Source organism: Ostrinia furnacalis, unplaced genomic scaffold (assembly GCF_004193835.3).
Source record: "Ostrinia furnacalis isolate ACB-3 unplaced genomic scaffold, ASM419383v2 OfSCF7161, whole genome shotgun sequence".
NCBI lineage: Eukaryota > Metazoa > Arthropoda > Insecta > Lepidoptera > Crambidae > Ostrinia > Ostrinia furnacalis.
In genome coordinates, this window is record NW_021137400.1 from 251,392 (window position 1) to 271,526 (window position 20,135).

At 42.3% G+C, this 20,135-nt stretch overlaps 1 protein-coding gene and 1 long non-coding RNA gene across 2 annotated transcripts in view; one reads left to right on the forward strand and one right to left on the reverse strand.

The window, feature by feature from the left end:
- Positions 1-20,135, forward strand: part of Uggt (UDP-glucose-glycoprotein glucosyltransferase) — a 30,334-nt gene that overhangs the window by 2,526 nt on the left and 7,673 nt on the right. The window contains exons 6-18 of the mRNA XM_028319312.1: positions 185-398; positions 5,874-6,094; positions 11,635-11,844; positions 12,581-12,760; positions 13,225-13,421; positions 13,909-14,024; positions 14,105-14,253; positions 14,587-14,772; positions 15,122-15,300; positions 15,419-15,504; positions 15,607-15,767; positions 17,186-17,325; positions 18,748-18,957. Coding sequence (XP_028175113.1) covers positions 185-398; positions 5,874-6,094; positions 11,635-11,844; positions 12,581-12,760; positions 13,225-13,421; positions 13,909-14,024; positions 14,105-14,253; positions 14,587-14,772; positions 15,122-15,300; positions 15,419-15,504; positions 15,607-15,767; positions 17,186-17,325; positions 18,748-18,957 — 2,249 coding nt within the window. The remainder of the gene's footprint in view (positions 1-184; positions 399-5,873; positions 6,095-11,634; positions 11,845-12,580; positions 12,761-13,224; positions 13,422-13,908; positions 14,025-14,104; positions 14,254-14,586; positions 14,773-15,121; positions 15,301-15,418; positions 15,505-15,606; positions 15,768-17,185; positions 17,326-18,747; positions 18,958-20,135) is intronic.
- On the reverse strand, positions 3,847-5,895 carry LOC114363554 (uncharacterized). Its single transcript, XR_003656786.1, has 3 exons — positions 5,872-5,895; positions 5,137-5,138; positions 3,847-3,933 (listed from the first exon to the last, which is right to left on the reverse strand). It is a non-coding gene; the product is annotated as an uncharacterized LOC114363554 (long non-coding RNA).

Consider the following 20,135-nt stretch of genomic DNA (forward strand, 5'->3'; position numbering starts at 1 on the left):
TTTAAATACTGAGAGAAGTGAGAGAATTACAAGACAAGTTACATACTATCTGTAAGGAACGCAAACATCTCTCAACCGACACGAATCTCATACACTGTCGATCACGGTCGTATTTATATAGCTAGTCTTTTGTTTTTGTATAGTGATCTTACATCATTTTTTTGATGCTCATTTGTTTCGGCAGACGAAATCCCTAATCCACGTGAACGTGCCGCGCTCTTTCCGCGATGAAGTGCTGTACAACCAAGACGTGTGGGCACAGTCGCTCGGGCTGCGGCCCGCGGAGCCGCTGCTGCTAGTATCGGGCGCTCAGTACGATGCTGAAGAAGTGGACGTTATGGCGCTGCTGGCCGCTATACGGGAGGACATCGGGCCTATGAACACTCTGCATGCGCTAGGTGAGTCCTATTCAGCGTTGCCAGTTTTTTTTTTCGCCAAGTCGGGACTTTAGTACTTTTTGAGTGAAAATAGCGGGATTCTTCCGTCAGAAGCGGGACATAGTAAAAAAACGTATATAATCAAAGGTTTTTTAAATATTTATCTTTTTATTTGAATTAAAATTACGTTTACGTGACAATAGATAGCAAAACTAGCCATAGAAAATGTATTTTAACAAAAAAATATCATTTTAAATCAGATTTACTCTATCGTTAAATTCGTGTTTAGAATAAAAAAGAAAAAAAAATCGAAATAAAAAAAAATATTCTTTAGAATTAATATGGCGTTTCAAACAATAGTCTGGTGAAGTGAGTGTCTCTCTCCAAAAAGCGGGACAGAGCCTGTCCCGCGCGGGACATTTAAATTTGATTTAAAAATCGGGACGTCCCGCCAAAATCGGGACGTCTGGCAACGCTGGTCCTATTGTACCAGGATGATAGGGCGCGGGCGTTAGTGCTGCGGCCCGTTGCTGCTGGTATCGGGCGCTCAGTACGATGCTGAGGAGGTGGACGTTATGGCGCTGCTGGCCGCTATACGGGAGGACATCGGGCCTATAAACACGCTGCTCGCGTTAGGTGAGGCCTATTGTACCAGGATGGTAGGGCTGCGGCCCGCTGCTGCTCGTATCACGACCGCAATATGATTCTGAAGAGGTGGACGTTATGGCGCTGCTGGCCGCTATACGGGAGGATATCGGGCCTATGAACACGCTACATGCATTAGGTGAGTCCTATTGCACCAGGATGTTAGGGCGCGGGCGCTAGGGCTGCGGCTCGCTGTTGCTGGTATCGGGCGCTCAGTACGATGCAGAAGAGGTGGACGTTATGGCGTTGCTGGCCGCTATACGGGAGGACATCGGGCCTATAAACACGCTGCTCGCGTTAGGTGAGGCCTGTTGCACCAGGATGCTAGGGCGCGGGCGCTAGGGCTGCGGCTCGCTTCTGCTGGTATCGGGCGCTCAGTACGATGCAGAAGAGGTGGACGTTATGGCGCTACTGGCCGCTATCCAGGAGGACATTGGGCCTATGAACACGCTGCACGCGTTAGGTGAGTCCTATTGCACCAGGATGTTAGGCGCGGGCGCTAGGGCTGCGGCTCGCTTCTGCTGGTATCGGGCGCTCAGTACGATGCTGAAGAGGTGGACGTTATGGCGCTGCTGGCCGCTATACGGGAGGACATCGATTCGATGACTTTGCGAATGCAGTACGATGATACGATTACTTTTACGTTGCGGCAATCACTAAAATTCGCTAAAATGACACTAATGACGTTTAAAAAGTGGCACGCTCGGCTTCATACAAATTTTGACACATGCTGCATCTATCCTTATCTGTGTTTCTCACTCTACGCTTGATCTCTCTTACATTATCTTTGGACTTTGTCACAGATATGGATTAGAGTAGATCATAAAGTTAATATTCCTTCGGAATAGAGCAACAATCACGAGCTGTCAAACGAAACCAAAAATGAGATGTCATATGTGTGTGTAAAAATAAATATGTGTGCATGTCAGTGATGTATGTATGTCGTTACTTTTCACATGAATATCGATATCGATTAAATATTAATTAACACCTAACAGTAATAATATAAATAGAATAGGATGGAATGGGATTGTAGGTATATGGGAATTGGGAGAGTGGCCAAAGAAAATAAAAAAAAATATGGCGCTGCTGGCCGCTATACGGGAGGACATCGGGCCTATGAACACGCTGCATGCGCTAGGTGAGTCCTATTGCACCAGGATGTTAGGGCGCGGGCGCTAGTGCTGCGGCCCGCTGCTGCTCGTGTCAGGCTCGCAATATGACGCCGAGGAGGTGGACGTTATAGCGCTACTGGCCGCTATACGGGAGGACATCGGGCCTATGAACACGCTGCATGCGCTAGGTGAGGCCTATTGCACCAGGATGCTAGGGCGCGTGCGCTAGGGCTGCTGCCCGCTGCTGCTCGTATTAAGCTCTCAATATGACGCTACGATGCTGAAGAGGTGCTATGGCGCTGCTGGCCGCTATACGGGAGGACATCGGGCCTATGAACACGCTGCATGCGCTAGGTGAGTCCTATTGTACCTGGATGATAGGGCGCGGGCGCTAGGGCTGCGGCCCGCTGCTGCTAGTATCGGGCGCTCAGTACTATACTGAAGAGGTGGACGTTATGGCGCTGCTGGCCGCTATACGGGAGGACATCGGGCCTATGAACACGCTGCATGCTTTACGTGAGGCTTATTGCACACTGAGTTCAAAGGGTTAGAGATATTTAGTACGAGGTAGGCCCCGCCCTTCAAATTCAAATTCAAATTATTTATTGCATGTCACATGGGTAAGGGTTGACAAGAACATAATATTGTACATGTGACGCCCAGTGAAGGCGTTGCAAAAACTTAAAAATAACATTAAAATAGAGAATTATTTGTCAAACTAAGATAAAATTAAATAAACATTAAAATTATAAAATTAAATAAACATTAAAATTATAGAATTAGATAAACATTAAAATTAAAAAAATTAAATATTATAAAATTATACAATTACATTATTATAATCTCNGGGCGCTAGGGCTGCGGCTCGCTTCTGCTGGTATCGGGAGCTCAGTACGATGCTGAAGAGTTGGACGTTATGGCGCTGCTGGCCGCTATACGGGAGGACATCGCGTCGGGCCTATGAACACGCTGCACGCGTTAGGTGAGGCCTATTGCACCAGGATGTTAGGGCGTGGGCGCTAGGGCTGCGGCCCGCTGCTGCTCGTATTAAGCTCTCAATATGACGCTACGATGCTGAAGAGGTGCACGTTATGGCGCTGCTAGCCGCTATACGGGAGGACATCGGGCCTATGAACACGCTGCATGCGCTAGGTGAGTCCTATTGCACCAGGGTGCTAGGGCGCGGGCGCTAGGGCTGCGGCTCGCTTCTGCTGGTATCGGGCGCTCAGTACGATGCTGAAGAGGTGGACGTTATGGCGCTGCTGGCCGCCATACGAGAGGACATCGGGCCTATAAACACGCTGCTCGCGTTAGGTGAGGCCTGTTGCACCAGGATGCTAGGGCGCGGGCGCTAGGGCTGCGGCTCGCTTCTGCTGGTATCGGGCGCTCAGTACGATGCTGAAGAGGTGGACGTTATGGCGCTGCTGGCCGCTATACGGGAGGACATCGGGCCTATGAACACGCTGCATGCGCTAGGTGAGTCCTATTGCACCAGGATGTTAGGGCGCGGGCGCTAGTGCTGCGGCCCGCTGCTGCTCGTGTCAGGCTCGCAATATGACGCCGAGGAGGTGGACGTTATAGCGCTACTGGCCGCTATACGGGAGGACATCGGGCCTATGAACACGCTGCATGCGCTAGGTGAGTCCTATTGCACCAGGGTGCTAGGGCGCGGGCGCTAGGGCTGCGGCTCGCTTCTGCTAGTATCGGGCGCTCAGTACGATGCTGAAGAAGTGGACGTTATGGCGCTGCTGGCCGCTATACGGGAGGACATCGGGCCTATGAACACGCTGCATGCGCTAGGTGAGTCCTATTGCACCAGGATGTTAGGGCGCGGGCGCTAGTGCTGCGGCCCGCTGCTGCTCGTGTCAGGCTCGCAATATGACGCCGAGGAGGTGGACGTTATAGCGCTACTGGCCGCTATACGGGAGGACATCGGGCCTATGAACACGCTGCATGCGCTAGGTGAGGCCTATTGCACCAGGAAATACGGAAGACCTTGATAGCAAATGACAGAGTTTTTGTGAACTGGTCATCGTGCCCTGTTAGAGACTTTACCCTAGTGACAAGGTGCTACAAGTGTCAGCAGTATGGACACGCTGCTAAGACCTGTCGTGAAGCTAATATCACTTGCGGCCACTGCGGAGAAGTGGGTCACGCATTAAAGGATTGCAAGAAAAAGGATGAGCCCTCAAAATGTGCGACCTGCTTGCACTTCAAAAAGCCCAACAATCACAAGACAGGTGACGCTGAATGCCCTGCTAAGAAGCTAGCAGAAAATAGATATATTAACACCATAGATTACGAAGGCGCTTAAGAGCGCCCCCTGCGAGTTTATGTTTGTCTTGATGTCAGTTTTATCATTAGCTAATTTACTACCTAGATTGTTTAAATTAACTTTTACCATTAGTACCTACTAGTAGTTAACTCCATAATTAATCACAGAGCTGTCCCACTAACCTTTTATCAAATTTACCTTAAAAAACCCGAATTGCATTTATATCTAGAGTAAAAAATAAATAACTTGTATGATTTCTGCAACATTGACTGTGACCCAGTTTATTATTTTTGTTTACGCAGACACTGTATGTTGGATGTTTTTAATAAATTATGTAGAACAAGCAATATTATGTAGCACATTGTATTGATTTTAAATCTTAAATGTAACTTGTGTAGATTTTAATTTTTAATTTAAATATTATTATGTATAAATATTAGATTATATATTTTGCTAGAAATAGTTCTATTAATTAAGTAATGTAAGCCTCTTTTTTGCCTGAGATACAGGAATTATAATTCTTAGTTCAGGCACGTATGTAGTTTTACCTATTATAGTTTAATATAAGCCTATTGTTAAAAACTGTCAATAAGTTATTCAATAAAGAATTTATTTATTTATTTATTTATTTATTATTATTATTGTATAAACAAAGACAGACCATTACATAATATTTTCATTAAAAAATTCAGAGATGGAATAATAGCTTTTGAGAGTGAGAAACTTCTTTAATTGTTTTTCATATGATGATATTTTATCTATATTTTTAATTTTATTTGGGATGTGGTTATATATTTTTATTAACATTGAGTGTGGCGCGGTGGCGCGGAAGAGTATAGTTCGAGTTTAGTAGTTGGTACCTTCAGTTTGTTTTGATAACGATTATTGCGTCTGATTAATTTAACAGGGGAGTAAAATTCAGGGTGTCTTCTTACGAACTTACAAGCTTCAAAAAATGTATAGGCTAGGTAAAGTGAGTATATTAAATTTTATAAAATGGGGCTTGCAGGTGTCAGTTTGTTCTATATTAGATAAAAAAGGAAGGAAGAGCTCCATTTATGCAATAATTTCCTCCTATCGAGTTTGCAGCTGCAGCTGACGATGTGCGGAACGGATTTCAATCACTAAACTAGTTTTGCATTTATGATTCACTATCGTGATTCAATATTTTTATATTGAAATAAGTCTGTAACTAATCCATAAAATGCAAGTGTTAATTTCATGGGTTTTTAAGCTCAAGGACAAAGATTAAAATTTACGACTGAAACAATACTATGTAAATTAATTATTGTATCCCACTTAATGACCACTTTCTTCATGGCCTCCTCAGCGATATTAACGAATGACCGATATAGACCACTCACCAGGAGTTAGTTACTCACCTCACATTAGTCCTGTTAACCCCTCCAGCTAATTTTAATCTAGACTATCCACTTTTAAACTAATAAAAATTGTCCACAGGCCTATCAAACAAGCTGATAAACACTTTGATGTCTCTCGAACTCGGCGAGTCCTTCACGTGGGAGGAATACGGTCTAGATATGCGAGACACTGCAATCACGTGGCTAAACGACCTGGAGGCTGATGAGCGCTACCGTCGTTGGCCTTCGTCCTACATGGATCTGCTTAGGCCTACTTACCCGGGCATGTTGAGGAATCTGAGGAGGAATATCTACAACTATGTAAGCATCCTATTATTAGTTACAAAAGAGTATATTAATCCAATTTATGCCAATACTTGACCTATGCTCAGGTTGACCTAAATAACAGGGTAAAGTAACAGCATGACCACCAATTTTGATTGCTACAAATTAAATTATGAACACGAAATATCACCAGAATTTGCATAACAGCAGTTTCTTGCTGAAATAAAATAAAATAAGAACCTATGATTTTCATGTCCATTTATATTGTAAACTTACTTTAAACTCTTCCGTTGATTCACTTAACTTACATTACTTTCATCACCCTGGAGGAATCACTGTCATCTAAGATACAGGTTTAATCCTAGTTTAGTTGGCAGGGACATACTTAAGATTAACACGATTGTCAATCGTAGTTTAAGTAATTAATACATCGTACAATATTGTAAATCGTCATCTTCTTGGTTATTAAAAATTATTATTATTATTCTCGGTTTACACTTTAGTGTCTCAGCTCTAGGCTGGTATCAAAGGAAAGCACGGGCCTAAGCCAAGTGCGATCCCGATAAAAAGGTTGCGTTTTGTTCTTGCGGTTGTGCTGATGTCGGCTGGCTGGGATCTTCCTGGACTTGTAAAAATTTTCTTACTATCCTACACGTGTTAAGAATAGCTGCTTTCTGGAGTGATATGTAAGTAAGTGGTGGCAGGTTGAGGGTATTTAATGACTGGTGTAGCTGTTTTGGTATAACGCCTGTTGTTGAAAGTACGATGGGGACAATGTTAACCTGATTAAGACGCCACATCCGCCTGATTTCATCTTTTAAGTCTGTGTATTTAGACAGTTTTTCTGATATAGTATTTTGTAAGTTGTGGGTGTTGGGTATAGCTATATCTATTATAGTTGCTGTGTGGTTATTATTATTATTATTATGTTTGTACGCTTTGGAGCTCACGGGTCAAAAGTGGCCCGGTCCTTTATAAGGCTTGCGTGGGGATACAGATCCAACACGTAGAGGCCGTTTTTTTATTATTATTATTTATATGTAACTATATTTTATCTCAGCATTAATGCTGGTAAGAGTTAGACCAGATACGGGCCAAGCCAAGTATCTGATCCATAGATTTATGAAATACCACCTGTTACATTAATAGTTGGTTCATCCTGTAGGAACCGCCTCACTATACGGCAGGTGTTCAGTATTGCCGCTTTCTGCATCGTGATATAACAATTTTCGTGGAGATCTATAACTTTGAGGCTATTAAGCAGATGATTAGGTATGACTCCAGTGCTGGAGAGCACCAGTGGCACAATGTACACTTTGTTAAGCTTCCAAATTCTGATTATCTCTTCTTTTAATTCTGAATATTTATGTATTTTCTCCGAAATAGTATTTTTGATGTTATGGGTGTTAGGTACTGCTACATCTATTAGAAATGCAATCTTATTAACTTTGTCTACCAAGGTGATGTCGGGTCTATTGCAATGAATGGTGCGGTCTGTCAAGATGGCTCGGTCAAAGTACATTTTGTAACTGGGACTCTCCAGCACAGACTTCGGTTCATATTGGTAATATGGTTTAGATTTTTCGGTAATCAGTTTATGTTTAATAGCTAATTTCTGGTGAACATAGTGAGCGATTTGGTTATGCCGGTGTGTATAATCATTTTGGGTTAGTAATGGGCATGCATTTATGATGTGTTGAATGGTTTCCGGGTATCTATGGCATTTTCGACAGCGGTCATCCTGTGAATTGGGGTCTTTTATTATGTGCTTTCTGTAATTTTTGGTATTTATAACCTGATCTTGAATGCTTATTAAAAAACCTTCAGTCTCAGGGAACAAATAACCAATTTTGAGCCATTTGTTAGAAGCCTCAGTGTCTACATGAGGTTGCTCTAGATCGTGTATGTGTCTGCCATGTAATTGTTTTCTTCGCCATGTCTCTATTTTTTCCTGCTCTGCTTGCTGTGATGTCTGGTAGATCTTATTTGTATCCAAGAGGTTAAGTGGGGTAAAGTTTTCGTCTGATTCTATAACTGCCTTGTGAATGGGACTATTTGATTTTGTATAAAAGAAATCTCTAAGTCTGTTTATTTGACTTTGCCACAGTATTTTTAGGTCTACTAATCCTCTTCCACCTCTGTATCTTTTAATTGACATTCGTTCTATCGCTGATTTTGGGTGCAAATATTTGTTTTTAGTTAATGTTGTTCTAGTTTTGATTTGTAAGTTTGTTATATCTGTAGCTGTCCATTTGATAACTCCGAACGAGTAACTTAAGATCGGTATCGCGTATGTATTTAGTGCTTTGAAAAGATTTTTGGAATTAAGTTGCTTCCTACATATTAGTTCAACTCGACGTATGTATTCACCAGTAAGATCTTTTTTTATTTGTGTATGGTTAATATATCTATTTTGTTTAATCCCTAAGTACTTATAGGTATCCTCCGTAGTCATTGCTGTTATATTTAAGTCTTCCTGTATATTATAGTCTCCCGCTATTATTTTACCTTTTTGAATGTGTAACGTTTTGCATTTTTCTACCCCAAATGTCATATGTATATCATCACTAAAATTAGCTGTCAATTCTACTAGGTGTCTCATGTCTTCATTTGAATCTGAAAATAGTTTTATATCATCGACGTACATTAAGTGTGTTATTTTTGTTTGCTTGGTTAGGTTATAGCCTCTCTCAGAATTATTTAATAATGCAGATAGTGGGTTTAACGCCAAACAAAACCACAAAGGACTCAGTGAGTCTCCCTGGAAAATGCCATTACGAATTTGTATTTCACCAGTACTGATTTTAGTATTTTTTGTAGATAAAGATAACATAGTTTTCCATTTAGTCATGGCATCTTCTAGGAAGGTTATTATTGTAGGATTAATTTTATAAATTTGTAGCACACGGATCAGCCAAGAATGAGGGACACTGTCAAAAGCTTTTTTATAATCAATATATGTTACATGTAAATCTTTATTGTATTTATGTGCATGTTTAAGTATTGCTTGGTCGATTGTTAATTGTTCTTTACATCCTTTGTGGTTTTGACGGCAGCCTTTCTGTTCTTCAGCTAGAATGTTGTGTTCTTCGATATGTCTATTGATTTTAGATGTTATGCATGACGTGATTAACTTGTACAACGTAGTAAGGCATGTTATGGGTCTGTATTGTGAAGGGTTAGACGTATCCGAACCTTTTGGCAGGAGGTGTGTGATTCCTTTAGTTACAAACAGCGGTAGTTCTTCTTCGCCTTTAATCAAATTTGTGACTCGCTTTGCTAAAACTTCGTGTAAAGCAAACATTTTTTTGTACCAAAAGTTTTGGATTCCGTCTAGCCCAGCAGCTTTCCAATTTTTTGTTTTTCCAGTTATTATCTCTATGTCTTCTCTAGTTATCTCTAAAAACTCCATTTCATTTATACCATCCCACCTTTTCTCTTCCTCTTTCACCCATTGTGCATCTTCATTATGATCTTGATACTTCTCCCATAAATCCTTCCAATAATGTGTAAGTTCTTCTTCAGCTGGTAAAGCATTATCTTCCGTTATATTGTAGCTGTTATGACTGAGTGATCTGTAAAAGCCTTTTTCGTTGTTTGTAAATAATCTATTGTCATTTTTCCTCTTCAATGCTTTTAAATATCGTGCCAGTCTCTGTGATTTCAGTGCCAGTTTTTGTTTTAAGGTGTCTAAGGTATCTTGTGGTGTGCGGTTATTGTTTTCGTGTGTTGAGTGTTTTGAATTATTCTTTAATATTTTCTCTACCTTTGTTACTAACTTCCGAGATCGATTGCCATTAATGTACTGCGATAATCTACCTATATCTTGTCTCAAAACTGCAATGTCTTTTTCTAGTCTAATTTGCCACGTCGGCTTATCAAACTTTTTTTTGTAAGTTGGTGGATTAACGTCTATTATATAACCTAGTTGCCGGCTGATAACTATTGCACTACAGTATATAAGTGTATGTATGTGTGTAATATCAGAATCAATGTCGAAAAAATTTTTCAGAATGTTAGTATTAAAAAAATTCACTAGCCGGTATAGTTCTTTACTTTCTTTAAGTTTTGGTATTTTTGGTCGTGTATCGGGATCCATTTGCGCATATTCTGTCCAAGTTTCTTGTAATTGATTTACTAATTGAGTTTCTAAGGAATTTTCATTTTGATTAATAGGTTGATCTTCTGTTTGTAATTGTATATTGCTATCATTAAGGTTTGACTGTGATGTGTATGTTTGTTGCTGTGTATTTGGTGAAGAAAGACAGAGATTTAATGAATTATCAATAGTGTATGATGTTGTTACTGTATTTTGTGTGTGTAGGCCTGTAGCGTTGATATTTTCATGACTGTAATCTATTGATAGAGATTGAAATTCATTCGTTTGATTTTCAGACTCTTCTAGTTCTTTCGCAACTTCTTGTTTTATGATGTTTAGTCTATGTTTTTGTATGTAGTTATTAGCTAATATAAGTCGCTTTTGGTCAGAAATTCTCTGCTCCGACAGATGCGCAAGGTGTGGGAATTTCTCGATAAAGCTTTGGTGAAGTAACTGTCTATACGCTGTTTGGTTTGTCTCCAGTTTTGTGATTTTATAATATGCCCGTATAATTGCCTCGTTATACTCCGTTGTCCATCTCATACGAGTCCGTGATGTGTTATCAGTAGTTTGAGTATTTTTTCTGGTAATTGATGCGTATGTTTCACTGCTTATTGTTTTATTATTTGCTGCTTGAACATTATAATCTTGTGTAGTCTGTGATACTTCAAGTTCTTTCCTAACTTCTTCATAAATTTTGTTGATACTTGTTTGTGGTAATAGTTTTTTAAGCACAATAGCCCTCCGTTGATCTCCTACTCTCTGTCTACTGACGTCAAACATTTCAGGGAATTTAGTAATAAATAGGGTATGCAATGTCGGTAGATATCCTTTTGTGTCTGTTTCTAATCGTGTAATCTGCAAATAGGTGCGTAGGATGTACTCGTTCATACTATTATTCCATCTCCTGCGCACTGTTAAGCTTCTGGACGTGGATGCAGAATTGGCGACTAAAGATGTCTTCTGCACAACATCCTCCAGTAGCATACTACTAGTTGTTGAATCTGTTGGGGAACTTCTATATGATGCAAATTTGTCTGATGGACTAGTTGCAACTGATTGAAATGGGGTATTGGACAAAGATGATGAACATTCAGATTCCTGGTCTATTGTATCGGCTGTAGTAACTTCGGGTTGAATCCCAGCGAGAGCCCGCCTGCTCAACTCCTCGCCACCGACGGATCGCATGCTGTAGCACCCAGCGTCGGCTCCAGGTGCGCCCCGGCGCTCGCCCCCGGGAAGCGGCATTCTCAGTAATTTACGTGAACGTAGCTCCATATTAATGGGTTTGCCCTTGCCTTGTTGGTCACTCGCATGGTAATTTCATTGCGAGTGTCCGCCCCCCACGTGGCTACAGTTGGTCGAGCTCGGACGAAAGGTTGGACTATGGGGGGCTTATTATTATTATTATTATTTCTTTATTTACTTACATATCTCGATTATGGATTTTGAATGTGTTTGTTTATCTATTTTGTAGGTGATCATAGTAGACCCGACGTCCTTAACCTCCGGGCCGCCGATCAAGCTCGGCGAGACGCTACTCAAGCACGCTACTCCGGTCCGAGTGGGACTTATCCTCGCGCCCGGTAGCGAAGACTCAAGACTCGAGGCCGCCGTGCGCTCGGCCTTCAACTACGTGGCTCAAGAGAGGAACTCTAACAAGGAGGCGTTTTACTTCTTGAGCCAGGTGAGTGGTGATAGCTAGTAGATGCTTCATCTTAATCTCTAGGCCGCCGATGAAGCTCGGCGAGACGCTACTCAAGCACGCTACTCCGGTCCGAGTGGGACTTATCCTGGCGCCCGATAGCGATGACTCAAGACTTGAGGCTGTCGTGCGCTCGGCTTTCAACTACGTGGCTCAAGAGAGGAACTCTAACAAAAGGCGTATTACTACTTGAGCCAGGTGAGTGGTGATAGCTCGTAGATGCTTCATCTTAACCTCTAGGGTGTCGATCAAGCTCGGACGCTACTCCGGTCCGAGTGGGACTTCTCACCCGGCAGTGGAGATTCGCGTCTTGAGGCCTCCGTGCGCTCGGCCTTAAACTACGTGGCTCAAGAGCGGAACTCCCAACAAGGAGGCGTACTACTTCCTCAGTCAGGTCAGTGACGAGAGCCTGTAAAGCTTCTTCTTGACCTCTGGACCGCCGATCAAGCTATTACGCCGAGACGCTACGCTACTATGACTCATCAAAAACATATCCCGAGCGTCACTCTTCTACGAGTACTTACAACATTTATTTAATATTTTCAGATTTATAAGTTCTTTTTAAACGCGAGAAATGATTGACAGAGACGTGTTAACACTAAAATACGGAATCAATTTTTGGGGATACCCCCACCCCTATTTACTTGCAACCTACTTATCATGATGAAATAGATCTTGTGAATTTATTTTATAGCTTATGTTCTTATGTTACTCACAGTTACTGCACCCTTCGCAAGAGGAGACACTGAACCTGGAATACATCAAGAAACAGTTGAAGAAGTACGCCAGCTCCGGTGCTGACTTAGATGACATTATTGCGGAGGACTCGGAATACAATTTCGGCAGCCAATTGGCAGAAGAGTTTGTTTCCAAGCTGGGAACAAACAAGTATCCGCAGGTAATTTGAATAGAATAGAATAGAATTTATTTATTGCTTTTTCTGTGTACAGTTTGCAGTTGTTTGGGCATAAAATTCGTTACAACAGATTGCTCATATTGAGCATGCAATATTAAATTGTACAGACGATGCCACATCGAGACAAGAATTAGTTAGAGGAATTTAGCTCTTTAAATGATCCGTTATAGGTCGCGCAACGAGAGTTGAGGCCATGAACATCTTGCGTAGTTAAATTGATAAGCGCTTTCTATCTCGCTTGCAGACATTTAACAAGAGCGAGGTAAAAATAGCTAATGTATATTATTTGAACTTAAATGTGTAATGTGTTTTTTGTGTTTTGTATTCAAATATTTACATCAGTGTCAATACGTGTTCGCCTCAACATTCTTTGAGCGATCTATAGATCCAGTTATGTTACAAGTTATTAAATTACCGACTAGTCTATGACCTTACTTTCTGTCTAGGTCTTGGTAAACGGAGTGCCCCTGTCAGATGAAGGTTCTACCCCCGTGACGTCATCAGTAGAGCTACTGGAAGAGGCGTTAGTGACCGCTCTGTCGCGCCACACGGGCCGCCTGCAGCGATCCGTGTTCCGTGGAGAACTGTCTGATTCAGATGACGCTATGGATTACCTTATGAAGCAGCCGCATATTATGCCTAGGTAAGTTTAAGTACCACTGCTAGATTAGGATTTACAGCAATGGGTATGACCCAATAGCGGAAAGAGAAGGCGCTACGCACGTTTTTATTTTCAAATCCATGTCTCTCTCGCTCCCATCGAGATGCTAGTATGTAGTAAGTATGTATAGCTAGTATGTAGTAACAGGGACAAAGGGACCCGAAAATCTTAGGTCTTCAATGAAGCGACGTGCCTCAGAGGTGGAATTGTGTAAAGCAATCGTAATCATTTGACAGTTCATAACGTACGATAAAGTCAGTTAAACAAAGCGTTTGACAAAATAATTGTACGTTATGAACTGGCAAATGATTACGATTGCTTTACACAATTCCACCATGGTGTTACAATCTTCAAGAAAGATGAATAGCATTGTGCATTACTTCTTACTACCTTATGGAGTTCTATTATTCGTATTTAGACAGTCTGTCTGTGAGTAAAAATACACAAACGTTTTCTTTTTTTCATATAGACTCAATCGCCGCGTTCTAGGATCGGAGCCGTCACAATACTTAGATCTATCTGGAGTGCCTTCCTCAACGGAGCTGTTTAGCGAAGATAAGATACACCGTCTGTTACATTTGAGTGGTAATTATTATTCATACTGTTTTGTGTTGTACATTTAGTTATTTCACAGCTGTTTTGATGTCCTTGTTTCAATGTTTTAGGTAGGGATGCGCTTGCAACAGCTCTACCACTTTTGAAGTATTTCACGAAGCCTGGGAAACCGGACAAAATTACTCAAACCATCTGGGTAGCGGGTGACTTGAACAAAAAGGATTCTAGGGAATTGTTAAGGAACGCGCTGACTTACATGGTAAATATACACTTCTTTGTTGTAGAATACATTTATGTTGTAGATTTATTTAAATTTCAGTAAGTATCGAATTTGCCATCATCAGCTGCCATTTAGTTTGTAGCTAATGTGTACCTGTGTAAAGTCGACAGCAAATCAGAATATTTTTATTTGCAAAGCCGTACTTATTACAACTGCTTAAGAGGCCACATTGCTTAACTTGACGTGCCGTCGTCTTTACCTTCACTAAAGTGGTTAATAATAACCCCGGCATTGAGTAAACATCATTGTCTTCTCAAACAATTAAATCGAATTTTCATTACAACCTATCATCAAATATACATTTTTCAATAGCGCGAGACAGGCGGCGTCCGCGTGGCGTTCCTGCCGAACGTAGACGGCGATCCCGAAACGGACCAGTCGCTCAACAAGGTGGTTTTAGCCGCGCTCACGGCGTTAGAACCCGCCAAAGCCACCAAGTATGTGGCTGAACTGCTGGAGAACGAAGGCTGCCATGAGAGACAGGACTGTGATATACTGGTAAGTTATGATATGTCGTCAAGATATTATTTACTAATGTTAAGGTTATTATTTACTAACCATGCAAGTCAATGTTCTTGAAATAAATAAATTGGATTGAAACGTCTTGCAAATGTTATAATAGGTATTCTTTTATGCGCGTATTTTTAAGATCTGTGAAATTACTTGGACATGTTACTTTTTTAAAGAGTCCATAACACAGTCGCAAAATATGCTATGTTAGCTACCAATTTACCAAAAGGCACCGGTTCAGTATCGTCATTTTGACAAGTGCATTGACCAGAAGAATAAATACTATAATAATAAATAATAATTTCTTGAGAGCATCTAAAGGTATACTTTTCCATAGCCGGAGCTGGTCCCAGCGCTGAACAAATACGAGTGGGTTCTGAAGGCGACGCGCGTTCTATGCGCTCGCAGTTTACGGCTACGGGCCAGCGCACGCGCAGTCGTACACAACGCGAGGCTTATAGGACCCCTTAACGATGGCGAGCGGTTCACTGTTGAAGACTTTCTGCTGCTCGAAAGGTATTCGTTACTGTTATCTGTTTGATCCATAGTTGAAAGAGGCCTCAGTGGTCAATGTCGTATTATTTATAGCACTTCAATAAATTTTAAGTATGTAAATCGAAATAATTTGTTTTAGGTACACGAGCCAAGTCTATGGCGACAAAATGTCCGAAGTGTTCGATAAGAAGAAGACTTTGACTAACGACGTAAATGATGACGATGGTGAGTAAATTAATTTCCAAAAAACCATAGTTTTTACCATATGCCTTATCAGTTTGATTCTACAGCAAATCCACCCCGAGATAAACATAAAATGGTTTTCAGATGATCTATCAGTGGACATGAGCAACGAAGACCGATTGAAGGTGATATCGGTACTAGCGTCTCGAAGCCCGCGGGTCCGCACGCCTCTACCGGTCGGGCTTCGAACCGAGCATTCGCTCGTCGACTTACCTCCAAGGATGAAGAACGAGCCTTCCATTGAGGTCAGTGAATTGACAAGTACATAAGCGAGTGTATCAGTTAGGCCATCGAATGAGGACTGGCGTTTCGCAACCTAATTATCTTCCGAATATTTATTGTTAAGAACTCTTGCAACTCCTATAGTCCCAAACCACTTTAAAATGGCACAGAAATCCTCGGTCAAGAAAAGTTTAAAAAGAGAAATGATTACGATTACTTTACACAATTCCACCTCAGGTTTGGAATTTGAAACCTCTTATTCGCCGTCCCTTTGCTGGGCCTTGTGATGCTTACTCTTTGTGAACAATTTGCATTACGTTCTATGGTACCTAGATCAAGTGTCCGCCTTTTCATTGAGTCCTCCCTCAAGTCCGGAACCACTTAAAAATTTCGAAAAGATAAATATTTAAAATCCAAGTCCAATACAGATTATTAATATTGTAAACTAGCTTTCCGCCCGCGGCTTCACCCGCGTGGAATTTTGTCTGTCACAGAAAAACTTTATCGCGCGCATCCCTGTTTCAAAAACCGGGATAAAAACTATCCTATGTTCTTTCCTGGGACTCAAACTATCTCTGTGCCAAAGGCCAATGACCAAAAATGTATGGAGTGTGGTCCAAATGTCCACCACTAACGAGACCTATGTAGTAAAATAGTCTACTAAATACTGATTCATTATAACCAAACCGCAATCAAAAATATGCTGTCAGTAAAAAGTTATGACTGAATGAAAAGTCATTTTTTTTACCTTTTCATCCGAAAATGTTCTTGATATCATTCTATCCATCGCACATTTTGGATTAATCTATGCATGTTATGTCATGTCGCTTAGTGTGCCGTGTTAGGTTCTCGCTAAAAGTAAAAAAAAATAAGCTCAGAAGAAAGACAACAATATTGGAATACTTGGAATAATGCGAAAGGGGTAAAATAGTCTTATTTCCAACTGGCGCGGGGTTATAGTTATTATAATACAATATTATACTAGCTGTGCCTACCTACGACTTTGTAGGTACGCGTGAAAATAGTTTGAATAATATTTCCCATTTTTACAACATTTGTCTTTACTGCTCCGCCCCTATTGGTTGTAAGGTAATGTTATATAACCTAATAACATCCTTGATAAATGGGCTATCCATAACAAAAAGAATTTTTCAAATCGGACCAGTAGTTCCTGAGATTAGCGCATAAACTACTACAATTTTTCAAACAGTCATAACTTTTAACTGACAGCTTTTTTTTTTTTCGTCCCATACTGAAAGTTAATCTCTAATGGACTATAATCCAATATAGGTCTCATTAGTGGTGGACATTTGGACCACTTTCGGTCATTGTCCTTTCATCAAAATCGGTTCAGTGGTTTAGGCGTGAAAGCAAGATAGACAGACAGACAGAGTTACTTTCGCATTTATAATATTAGTATAGATTATTGTGTACTGCGCAGATCGTAGCCGTGCTGGACGCGGCGTCGCTGCCGGCGCAGCGCCTGGCGCCGCTGCTGCTGGTGCTGCGCAAGGTCGTCAACTGCCGCCTCAAGCTCTTCCTCAACCCGCAGGACAAGAACTCCGACATGCCGCTCAAGAGGTACACTGCGCCCTCTTTAGTTAACCATAAAGTCGATAGAATCGCTCGCACACTCACTACGGCCGCCCGTCGCACAGTCGCGACAGCAATATAATTACGCGCGAGCGATAAGGATGGGTAGCTTGGGGTCATTGGACGAAATTCTATGTGCTCGCAGACCAGACTATAGTAGTAATACCCCTGGGTAGGAAATTAGGAAAAGTAAGAGCGCTTTCACATTTAGGTGACTTTAGCAGCTTGGCAAACGCGCGACAGACGCGCTGCCGATAATTTCATACTATATCCCACCAAAAACATTCTGTAAAAAAACTAGCCAAGTCTCGATGGTGCTGCTTGTTTATCTCTAAAAAGTAATGAAATCTAGACAAAGTCGTGCCAAGTCTATGGTTCTTTACTGCGATTTCTTTTTTATTATAGTTAATGTTGTGTGACTTGGCCGTTGAAGGGTACAAAACCAGGTGCTCTATGACACCATTGCACCAATCTGTTGCCAGAACCGCTACCCATTGGCGATGGAAAATTTTATGAATGTGGTGTTACTCCAGATCTTCGATTTTCCTAGTTTTTATAGTTTTCCCTTTATGTGGCCATTAAACCCTAACTCTGTACCAAATTTCAGCTCTCTGAGTTTATGGGAAGTACTAGTTCTATTTTGATGATCATCAGTGAGTGAGTGAGTGAGTGTCATAAATGCGAAACTTTGCTTTCGCTTAACTTCGGGATTAAATGACCTACAGACTTGAAATTTTGGATTTTAAGTATGTGATTATAGCTTACAAGATGACGAAAATTTCTGCGTTCTGGTCTTATCCAGAGGTTCTCAAATAGGGGCCTGAAAATGCGGCGAAATGGTTCCAGTAAAGATGGTACGGCAGTGTTTGCTTCGCGCTCGACTTGGCGGGGGCACTGCCGTGCCCCCAGATGACAGCGGATGCGTGCCTTCACATTATGAAAACTCTTCTGTCACGCTTCTGTCGCGCTTCTAACGCCCTAATGTGAAAGCGACCTAAGAGAATTAGCTTGAGGATTGGATTTCCCCCACATTCCATTCTTACCATCTTTCTTATAGTTTTATTACTTATTTGTTTATTTGATGGTGCATAACGAAGCGAATTTAGTTCTTCCTTTCGAGAAGATTCTAATTTTACATGGTCAGTTTACATGGTATCTTTAGAATCAATGTACTCATATCCTATTTGGCTTTAAAATATATCAGACTATCTGAATGAGGGTTTTCGCGAATGAAAGATCCGCTAGATGGCGGGACGTGGATGTGGGGTCTGACTGCTGCGTGATTGGTGGATTTTGACATATCTGTCAATGTCATGTCAAAAATAACCAATCATGCAGCATTTAGCTCATAGCTCATTAAGAGCGCATAATGCCAATTGACACTAATATCACTTCTATTTACTTGTTTAGCTTCTATCGCTACGTGCTTGAACCAGAACTACAGTTCACGTCATCGGGCGCGCTAACTGGCGGAGCGCTGGCTCGGTTCTCGCGGCTGCCGCACGCGCCGCTACTGTCGATGGAGCTGCGCACGCCGCCCAACTGGCTCGTGGAGTGCGTCAAGTCTGTCTACGACCTCGACAACATACGGCTGGCTGACGTGGAAACTGTTGTGCACAGGTATGTGTAGTTAGAACTTTGTGCTGTGATGAAATCGTTGAAAATAGATACTTCAGGCGCGCTGGTGCGTTTCTCGCGGCTGCCGCACGCGCCGCTACTGTCGATGGAGCTGCGCACGCCGCCCAACTGGCTCGTGGAGTGCGTCAAGTCTGTCTACGACCTCGACAATATACGGCTGGCTGACGTGGAAACTGTTGTGCACAGGTATGTGTAGTTAGAACTTTGTGCTGTGGTGATATGGTTGAAAATAGATACTTCAGGCTCGCTGGCTCGCTTCTCGCGACTGCCACACGCGCCGCTACTGTGATGGAGCTGCGCACGCCGCCCAACTGGCTCGTGGAGTGCGTCAAGTCTGTCTACGACCTCGACAACATACGGCTGGCTGACGTGGAGACTATTGTGCACAGGTATGTGTAGTTAGAACTTTGTGCTGTGATGAAATCGTTGAAAATAGATACTTCAGGCGCGCTGGTGCGTTTCTCGCGGCTGCCGCACGCGCCGCTACTGTCGATGGAGCTGCGCACGCCGCCCAACTGGCTCGTGGAGTGCGTCAAGTCTGTGTACGACCTCGACAACATACGGCTGGCTGACGTGGAGACTGTTGTGCACAGGTATGTGTAGTTTGAACTTTATACTGTGATGATACGGTTGAAAATAGATACTTCAGGCGCGCTGGCTCGGTTCTCGCGGCTGCCGCACGCGCCGCTGCTGTCGATGGAGCTGCGCACGCCGCCCAACTGGCTCCTGGAGTGCGTCAAGTCTGTCTACGACCTCGACAACATACGGCTGGCTGACGTGGAAACTGTTGTGCACAGGTATGTGTAGTTAGAACTTTGTGCTGTGGTGATATGGTTGAAAATAGATACTTCAGGCGCGCTGGGGCGTTCCTCGCGGCTGCCGCACGCGCCGCTGCTGTCGATGGAGCTGCGCACGCCGCCCAACTGGCTCGTGGAGTGCGTCAAGTCTGTCTACGACCTCGACAACATACGGCTGGCTGACGTGGAAACTGTTGTGCACAGGTATGTGTAGTATGAACTTTATACTGTGATGATATGGTTGAAAATAGATGATCCGGGCGTATGTACTGTCTCTGTAAATATGTGTATTCAATCTTGCGATGGTAAGGACGATAGTTACTTACTAGCGGCCGCCCGTGACTTCGTACGCATGGATCCCGT